The following is a 9,985-nucleotide window of genomic DNA, read 5'->3' on the forward strand; positions in this document are numbered from 1 at the left end:
AAAAAAAAAAAAAAAAAAAAAAAAAAAAAAGCAGTTTCACCTAGAAATTCAGTCAGAGGAAGAAGCCCCAGGGAAGCCCCAAGGGAAAACAAAAGAGAGTGCAAGTTCTTGGGTCTGGGGACCGAAGCCCAGAAATCAACTGCTCGGGGTTGGAGAAGCGAGGGAAAAAGCCCTAAAGGGGAGGGATTCGATTCTGGCCGGGAAAGTTGCCAGGGCTCCCCTTTCTGCAGCCAGGGTCCCCCGAGGCCCCGCCCTACTTCACCCAGCCAAGCCTAGGCTGCTAAGCCGTCCTCGTCTCCAGTTGCATGGAAGAGTGGAGGGGAGGAACCTTAGGCGGCGGGGAGGAGGAGGGAGCAGAGGCTCCGCGGGGACCCAGGCGGGAGAACGGTTGGAGATGGGCCGTGGGGCTGCAGTACCGGTCGCGCGCCGCTGGATGGCAGGCCTGCCGCGGCTCTGGACTGTGCTTGGTCGCGGCGGCGGCAGCAGCAGCAGCAGCAGCGGTGACAGCGACGGCTGCAGCGGTAGCAGCGGCCGCCCGGCCCCAGCACCGGCTCCCGGGGGGTTCAGGCGGCTCGAGCTGCGTTGGCCGGCGGCTGCGCTCCACTGCCCTGGTTTTGCATGCACCTGCCCCGCCTTTGCCAGGAAGAGCCGGGGGTGGCGGGGGCGTGGGGCGCGGTCGGTAGGAGCCGGCGCCCGGGAGCCTTTGAAATGAACGTGCCCGAGCCGGGTCCTGCAGCCGCCGCCGCTGCAGCCGCTGCCTTCATGATGCTGCTGGTGGACGGGGACGGGGAAGGGGTCGGGGTCGGGGACAGGTCGCTGCCGGAGTCACAGCCCGAGGCGCTGCACAGTGGGGCGCAGGAGCTCGCCCTCTTCTTCACTCCCGAGCCCGGGGCCGAGGTAGGACCCTGCAGGGGCATCTCGGGCCTCTAAGGGTTAAGCCGCCTTGGGAAAGTGAGGACCTTGGTGGGGAGTGGGGAGGGGGCCGAGGAGAAAGTGAGGGAGGGATCGGGGAGTCTCTTTGACGCAGTCAAACTTTTACAGCGACTGTTTGTTCTAGCCCAATAGGGTCTTTTGGCCTCTCCCCACCCTGGGAAAGTTAACATTCCTCTCCAGTTTCCTCCTCTATGAAAGGAGCCAGGCGAACTGCAGGAGCTCTCAGGTACCATCCGGCTGTGACAGGACATGTTCTTTGTCTCTGCCAGTTCTGGCATTCTGTGTCCTAAGGCCCCTTCAGCGGTTTTAGCCAATGATGTTGCGCCCAGCGTTCAGGGGCCTAGCTAGCAGGTGCCATCCTCAAGTAGGAAGGATCTAGGATGAATATTCAGGTAGGAGAATATTGTTTGATCCCCACCGGGATGCTGTTGCTGCTGCTCTGTGAGCCCCAGGGACTACTAACCTAGATCGGCCCAGGGATTCCCTAAGGCATTTCCTGTTATCCAGGAATCATCCCTGGAAGGGATTCCGAGGAATCTGGACCCAAGCATTCATTCCAAGGTGGTCCAATTCAACTTTGCTATAGAAGGCTTTCTCCCTCTCCCTCATCACTCTATAGAGACCAGGCAGTATGGGTATTCGTGGTTCTCTCACAAAACTGAAATAAAGAGTCCGAAGTCCTGGGAAAAAGAAACCCAGGCCCTTCCCTCAAGGAGCTTACATTCCAGGGAGGAAAGACAACATATAAAAGGAAGAAAGCAGGCGTTTGACCTTTTTTTTTTTTTCCCTATTAGACTAATAGACTTAAAACTCCAGCAGGTCACTGAGCCAACTGCCCTTAAGTCTTTTTATCACCTAAAGGGGAGCAGGGTAGTTTGCCAGCTGGAGCCTGTGCTTTGGAGTCTTGAATCCTCAAATCTGATAGTTGGGTAGGACCCTAGGGGTCATGTCAGCCAGTGCCTTCCTGAAGCAGGTACCCCTTCAACTAAACCAGCTTCCGTCTGAACACACCAGTGACAGAAAGCTCACTATCTTAGGAGCCGGCTCATTCTGTGTTGGACAGCTCTGATGGGAATTCTTGCAGTTGAGCTGAGCTAGAATTTTTGCCAGTTTGTCCTTGGAACAAGTCAAGGTCCTTTCCTTCATGACAATCCTTTAAACAGTTGAGACAGGGATCATGTCCTTACTAACCTTCTCTAGACAAAAATGAGGCAGTGTGGTTTAGGGGAGAGAGCCCTGGACTTAAAGTCAGAAGTCCTGGATTTGTATCCTGATTCTGCTACTTATTAGCTGTTTGTCCTTGGGCGAATCACTTATAGTTTCTGGGAATCAATGAAAGGCTTGGACTAGAAGATCTCAGAGGTCCCTTTCATCTCCAGAATACCCAAGTTCCCTTGACTGTACTTGACATGGTTTCAAGATGACCTCTTATCAGTATGACATTCCTCTTTCTTGTCACTACAAAAGAAATACAGTTTTAAAAACTGTCTACTGGACAGCCATGCACCCCAGCTTGTGGCAGTGGCAGTGGCAGGGAAAAAAAAAAAAAGATGCTCAGGTCTCTGAGTTCATTTGGAGTTTCCCTGTGAAGGAAACGGTGCCCAGCATTCCCCATTCTTGAATGTTTGTTTTGCCTTGTTTTGTTTTGTTTTATACTTTCTTCATTCCCATCTTCTCTCTTCAAAATAAGGATATGTCATTGTGCCCAGCAGCTTAATTTTTTCCCCCTGTTAGGGATGACCTTCGAAAGATGTGGTGTGTATTAAATTAATTTCCTCATTTGGATTCTCCTTTGCTCACACGAGAGATAGGATCTTCAGCATTGGTAAGGGACCAAATGTAAAAAGAGTTGAAGTACTTCTTTATTATTACTGTGCAGTGACAGACTCATTTAAAAGCCCTTGGTGCAATTTATTTGCAAAAAGAAATAGAAATAGTTAAGAGATAGAATGTACAGGGACTTAGGGAGGCACTCATTGCTTCTCTCTTGAAATTAGCTCATTAGTAGAGCTCAATCATTATAACAGAGTAGGCAAGACTTAATGAAAAAAAAAATGGCATCAGGAAGGTCAATGGATCACAGACTATCCTATATGGAAGGGACTTGCTGGACCATCTAATTCAGTTCTTTAATTTGGCAAATGAGACTGGGATCCAAAGAGGGGGTGTGACTTGTCCAAGGTCACACAGCTAGTTAATGACAGAACCAGTGCTAGAACCAAGGAACAAGAATCAAGTTTTTAAAAAAATACCTTAAAATAATTTTAGAATTATAATTAGGACACTGACCATGTTCAATGATCATGGAATTTAGAGCTGGAAGGTACTTGGAAGGTATTTGACAGAAGGAGAAGGGGGGAAAGTGATTGTTTATAGTCAAATATTTAGTTGGTACCAAAGTAGAGACTAGTACCCTATCTTCTGCCTCTTAGGCATCTATATCAAGTGTGGCAGTGTTGCCCTTCGAAAATAAAAGTCCAGTGGGGACCAGGCTTGGCTAGAAGATCCTGTCCTTTGACCTTGTTAATTTGGCAGAGCCTCTCCAGAGTGATTTTTGACCTTTACATGGAAAGATGGGAAAGAGCACTGTACTTAAAGTCAGAAGGCCAATGTTTAGATCCCTGCTGAGTCATTCACTAGCTCTGTGATCTTAGGAAAATTATTTTTTCTCTCTGAGCCTCAGTTTCCCTTTGATTACTCTCATTCTATTCTCTTCCCTTGGAAGAACAAATAACATTTCTGACAGAGGAGGCAGTGTGGTGAAAGAGGAGATAATATTTGGTGTCTGGGCCTGGGGGAGGCTGCTCTTGAGCCCCAGCTTTGGTCCTTAGAAGCTAGTAATAAAACAAAAATAATATACTTGCACTGCTGATCTCACAAGGTCCTCATGAGGACTAAGTGAGCCAAATTTGATTAAGATTTGTAAACCCATAAGGTGCTGTATTAATGTCCATTATTGTTATTCTAGCAGGCCATTGAAATCTTGGTTTCCCAGGAAGGGGGGGCAGGTGGTAGGCAAGGGGAAGGAGGCTACTGATGAAGGGACATTATTTTGAAGCTCCATTCTGGTTGGCCAGGGGACATATCCTGTAGCCTGTTTGGTCGGGGGTTTCCTGTCACTGTTTTTTTTTTTTTTTTTAGTTTCAACTTCCTCCTTTGGGGGAAAGTTCATAGTTCATCTCTAGAAGAAGCCTCCAAGGTGTCAGGTTTACAAACCGTCAGAAATTTAGGGGATCTTTAAAAAAAAAGAAATTTAGGGGATCTTAAGGGATAATTTAGCCTAAAGTATCTTAATCTGGGGTTCATGGATGGGTTTCAAAGGGTCAGTGAACTCAGTTGGGAAAAAATTACATCTTTATTTTAATATAATGTATAATTCTTTATAACCTAAAATATTTTATTTTCTGCATTTAAAAACATTATTCAGAGAATGTTCCTAGGCTTCAGCTAGTCAATCAATAAACACTGATTAAGTGCTTCCTATGTGCCTATTCACTGTGCATCAGACTTTCAGAAGGATCCATAACACAAAAAATGTTTAATAAAGTGTGAGGGAATCCAATTTATTTGATAGCTGGAGAAACAGGCCTATGAAAGGGAGTGATTTGATTTCATGGTTACAAACTATAATTTGAACCTCAAACCCTTTGACTGTAGATCCAGTGTTCTCCCTCTCTTGTTATGGTGCCTCCCCTGTACCCAGCATTGCTTTCCAAAAAATCTAGAAAAATAAATTTTTGGAAGGAGATAAATGTTTCCCTTAGTGAGAGAAGAAAGCATCTTAAACACCTTGGTACAAATGGGTCCAGTGCTGGCCAGGGCAGAGTTTCCTCTCCCCCACTTTCCCCAGAGTAGCTGGACAGAGACATCTTGATCTTCCACTCCATTTCTTGTGATCTGGGATGTGATTATTATAGATTCAAAGAAGGTTAAAGCTTAGGAAATAGGACTTGAGCTCTCAGAACTGGAAGGGAACCTAGAACTTAGAAAAGTCAGTGCTAGCAAATACCATACACTATAAAATGTCAGAGCTATAAGAGATGATAAAGGGGATATAACACTCCACCTTGCTTAAGAATGCATTGCCTATCTAGCAGCCTGGATATGTGCAGATATGCAGACAGAGATCTTTGCCTATAGTCAGTCCTGTAGTGATGGGGAACTCACTGCTTCATGAAGTACATTCTCACATGTAAAACCCAGTGGAATTGCTCATTGGCTATGGGAGGGGAGTAGGAGAAGGGGAGGGAAAAAAAACATGAATCATGTAACCATGAGAAAATATTCTAAACTAATTAATTAAATAAACTTTAAAAAGTAGTTCATTCAGCTAATTATTGGGTTTTTGCCCACTTTTTATGTCAGTCCGTATCTGCCCGCTTCTAAGTTCTGCTCATTGGTACGGTCACAGAACCTGACAATTGGAAAAGATCTTAGAGGCCATCTCTTCTAATCTGTGCAGGAATCCCGTCTACAACCTCCCCCAACAAGGACTTCACCCAAGGTTCTCCCAAGACAACCATTTCACTTTGGTGTAGGATAGCCTTATAGGAACATTATCCTTCCATGGAGGCATCAGTTTGCCTCTCTACAGCGTCTGCCTGGGGGGCTCCAAAGAGAACTCCCTTCAAGTGGATCTTATCCACTGGAGACTCCTAGGGTTTGCTTCTAAAAGACGGAGAGGAGGCAGGAGAGGAGAGGAGAAGCGGTGTGTGATCTAGAAGAGACACGTTAGATTGAAGTTGGGGCCCAGCTCCCCCACTTACTGGCTGTGTGGCTTCGGAGCAGTCCTTTCCCTGGCAGAGATCCCCTTTCCTCATCTGTAAAAGAAAAAAGGCTTCCTTTATTTTCTCGAAGGTGCCTTTCCATTCCAAGTCCTGTGACCCTAATCACATGCTGGAAGGAGAAGTCCTCCCCCTCCTCCCCTCCTGGGCCTTTTTGCTGTTTGTCCCCCCCTTTCTGGAGTTCAGGACCAGTGCTGGGACTCCTCCAATGGGTCTGCCCATGTCGCTGTCTGTCAGCTGTTCTTGGGCCTCTCACTGGGCACTGATAGGCCGGGAGTAGGGGGAGGAGTCTGGGGCCGCAGCTAGAGATGCTGTGGGCTGGCCCCAGCTCTGGTGGAGGGGAAACAGCCCTGACCTTGGGCTCCAAGACCCAGCAAGCTTCTTCAAGGCCTACGTGGTGCTTGGTTCTTCCCACCCTGCTTGCTAGTTTGGGGACTCGGGACTAACAAACCATTCGCTTTCTTGAACCTTGGTTGATCATCAAAGATAATCATACTTTTACCCCCCATGTCACAGGGTTGTTGGGAGGAAAAGTATTTTGTAGATTTTAAATCACTCAATAAGTGTGAACTGCTTCTGTTGTGACCCGAACTTCCTGGGCCTGGAATGTCTGTGACGCCCTTCCCCAAGAGTCAGCTTTAGGTCAAACAGATTTTCTTTTTCCTTTTTTTTGTTTATAAATATAATATTATATATTTTTTGATGAACAGAAATCCATTTTTCCCTCCCTCCTCCATCTCCTCCTCTCCCCATTGAAAAAGAAAAAGAAAATCCTGATAATAAACATAGTTGCCGTTAGGGCTCTGGAGTTGTGGTGGGTCGTTATGCCGACTGGAATTCTCAAGGCTTTCAAAGTGGTTCCAAATTGATTTTCCAGAGCAGAAGGTGAACAGCCTCTGAGGATGTGTGATACTGAACAGGGAAAGGCCTCTGAGGGAAATCAAGTCATTTAACTAAGGAAATTCTCCCAGGAACTCCGAGTCTGGCTTCAGTTTCTTCGGGAAACTGATGGAAGCCTGGTGGGCTTCAGAGAGGGGAGTCGGTGCCAGAGTTGTTGGGATGATAATAACTCATTTTCTTAGCACTTTAAGGGAAAGGCAAGCAGGACAGGAATCAAGAAGGCCTTCTGCAGGGTTAACTGGTCTTACCTGAATTGTTCTCAGCCTTAGGTTTCACCTTACAGAAAGAAAACAGGGGGGCTTCTGAGTATTTGTGATCCTCTGTTAAAGTTCTACCTTTAATAAAAACTATAGTGAACTGAAATATTTGAGGAAAGACTTACCTCATTTGATGCTCATGCTTGGGAGAGCCATTTGATTTTTGCCTCTGACATGTATTAGCCATTGATAGTGAACAAGGCATTTAACCTTTTGGAGCCCCAGTTGCCTTGTCTTTAAAATGGGAATGAACAAACCTTGTTTTGTCTACATTGCAGATTTTTTTAAAAAAATTTTTTTTTAATTTTAAACCCTTAACTTCTGTGTATTGACTTATAGGTGGAAGAGTGGTAAGGGTGGGCAATGGGGGTCAAGTGACTTGCCCAGGGTCACACAGCTGGGAAGTGTCTGAGGCTGGATTTGAACCTAGGACCTCCTGTCTCTAGGCCTGGCTCTCAATCCACTGAGCTACCCAGCTGCCCCGCAGATTTTTTTTTTTTTAATGAGGAAAGTGCTTTGAAGAACCTTAAAGCTGGGGTAAGTAGATAGTAAAGTAGATAGAGTGCTAGTTCTGGAGTTGGGAGATCCTGGGTGCAAATATAGTCTCAGATACTCTCTAGCTGTATGACCTGGGCAAGTCATTTAACTCTAGTTGCTTAATCCTTGCCACTCTTCTGTTTTCAAATTGATACTAAGACAGAAGGATTCTTGAAAAAAAAAAAAAACCCAACAGAAAAACCTTAAAGCATTTTATAAATGTGAGTTATTCACAATCATAATCATGATAATAATGTTCATCTGGGCTTTATTTTTTAAATCTTAAAGACCTCTAGCAAACCTTAATACATCAGTGTACAACTCTTGGGTTCAAAATCCATAAGTAACTGGATATAGGAGAGTGGCTAGACCCACAGTTTGAGGCCCTTTAGGAATCAACACTATAATATGGAACCCAAGAAACACCAGTTTGATTGTTGAGTGCACCATGAAAGTCATAGAACCTGGGAATAAGAAGGTGATCGATCACCCCTCGGACTCTTCCTTGGACAGACCACATCTGGTGTATCAGATTCGTGCCACTACAAGAGAGAGTGCTAGCCGCTCTATGATCATGGCCAGTGTGGCGGGAGTGGAGAGAAAATTGGACTCAAAGACAGAATTCCAGTCCTATCAATGACAAATATTAGCTGGATGATGCTGGGCAACCCCGGAGTTGCAGAGAACGTGCCAGTCTGCATCAGCAGAGGGAGCTTCCTTGTGCCGGACATCTCTGGACCAATAAAATTCTGGCTCTAGGCCCATTTCCTATCCCCGCCTGGTAGCCACATTTGAAATGATGTTGACAATATGAGAACATCCAGAGGATAGTGACCAAGATGCTGAAAGGTCTGCAAGTTTGAAGGAAATGCTGATATTTGGTGACATCCACCATCTCCAAGTCCCCAAAGGGTTGTAATGTAGGACTGGTTGGCCATCAAGGGTAGTGAGTGGAAAGTACAAAAAAGGTAGATTTTTGGCTCAATATAAGGAAAAACATCTTAATAAGTAGAGCAGAAAGGAATGCTTTGGGTGGTTGTGGATTCCCCCCTCCTCCCTCTGGCCTCTTTATTTTAAAAAAAATTTTTATTATTATTTAAAAAATAAAAACCTTTACCTTAGAATCAATACTGTATATTGGTTCCTAGACAGAAGAGTGGTAAGGGCTAGGCAATGGGGAGTAAGTGACTTGCCCAGGGTCACACAGTCTGAGTTCAGATTTGAACCTAGGACCTCCTGTCTCTGGAGGCCTGGCTCTCAATCCATTGAGCCACCCAGCTGTCTCTCCTCTGGCCTTTTTAAGCAAGAGCCACGTGACCATGTCATGCATTTTGAAGAGGTTCAGGTAAGGGTTGGGGTAGATAGCACCTGAATTTCTTCTAATCTCAAGAGTCTCTATGAAATGCTTGTTAGCACAAAGGGAAGAGAAAAGAGAAGACTAAGGACTATGTTTATAGGAATATCTAGAATTAAAGAGTAGGAAGGAGGAAGGTGAGTTAACAAAGGAAACTGAAGGAGCTGCCATAGAAGTAGGGGAGGGCCAGGATAGTATCCTGAAGTAAAGAAACCAGATTACTATGGATTATGGAGAATCTGGGTGCTGAAGAGATGGAGGAGGCAGAGCAATGGTGGAAAAAAGCTAAAAAGGCATCGTTGGAGAGGACTTAGGATGATAGCCATGCTCATTAGTTGCTTCTGGGACTCTAAATTGGTTCGGCTGTTCTTGCAAATGGTTTGAAATTAAGTAAGGAAAGTCACTCAATTGTTTGTACCTTTGGCCCAGAGATTCTGCTACTAGGCTATATCCCAAGATTATTGACAGCAAGAAAAGCCTTTATGTACAAAAATGTTTACAGCAGCATTATTTGTGATAACAACAACCTGGAAGTAAAGTATGGGCCTGACAGTCAGGCAATGGCTGAACACATGAGAGTAATGGAATATGACTTGGCTGTAAGGAATGATGACTATGAAGAATTTATAGAAACATGAGAAGACTTATGAATCACTGTAAAGAAAACAGACAAAAGAGGACTGTGCACAATGACTTCACCAGTGCAAATAAAGAAAATATTAAGTGGCAACAGAACTCTGGCCAAACACAATAGTTAATATTAGTATTATACTGTTCAATTTAAAGGATATTTCCTTCTTTTCTGTCAGCAATGGATAAGTTAGTGTTTTTTCAGGGAATGTGCTTTTTGTAGGGCTTGTTTGGATATTTGTTAGGAAGCATCTATCCTGTTAAGACAAAACTTATTGATTTAAAAAAATGTATTTTTAAAAGAAATGGAAGGGATGCAGCCAACTGGCTCACTGGATTCAGAGTAAGGTCTAGACATGGGAGGTAGTATGTTAAAATCTGTCCTCAGATACTTCCTAGCTATGTGACCCTGGGCAAGTCACTTAACCCCATTGGCCAGCCCTTACCACTGTATTGGTTCTAAGACAGAAGGTAAGGAGAAAGAAAGAGAGAGAGAGAGACGAAGGAAGGAAGGAAGGAAGGAAGGAAGGAAGGAAGGAAGGAAGGAAGGAAGGAAGGAAGGAAGAAAAAGAAAGGAAGGAAGGAAGAAA

At 45.0% G+C, this 9,985-nt stretch overlaps 1 protein-coding gene across 1 annotated transcript in view; it reads left to right on the top strand.

The window, feature by feature from the left end:
• The first annotated feature begins 708 nt into the window (after positions 1-708).
• BCAS4 (breast carcinoma amplified sequence 4) overlaps positions 709-9,985 on the top strand; it is a 73,133-nt gene continuing 63,856 nt past the window's right edge. The window contains exon 1 of the mRNA XM_044659628.1: positions 709-897. Within this exon, the coding sequence (XP_044515563.1) occupies positions 709-897 (189 nt within the window). The remainder of the gene's footprint in view (positions 898-9,985) is intronic.

Source organism: Gracilinanus agilis, chromosome 2 (genome assembly GCF_016433145.1).
Source record: "Gracilinanus agilis isolate LMUSP501 chromosome 2, AgileGrace, whole genome shotgun sequence".
NCBI classification, from domain to species: Eukaryota; Metazoa; Chordata; class Mammalia; order Didelphimorphia; family Didelphidae; genus Gracilinanus; species Gracilinanus agilis.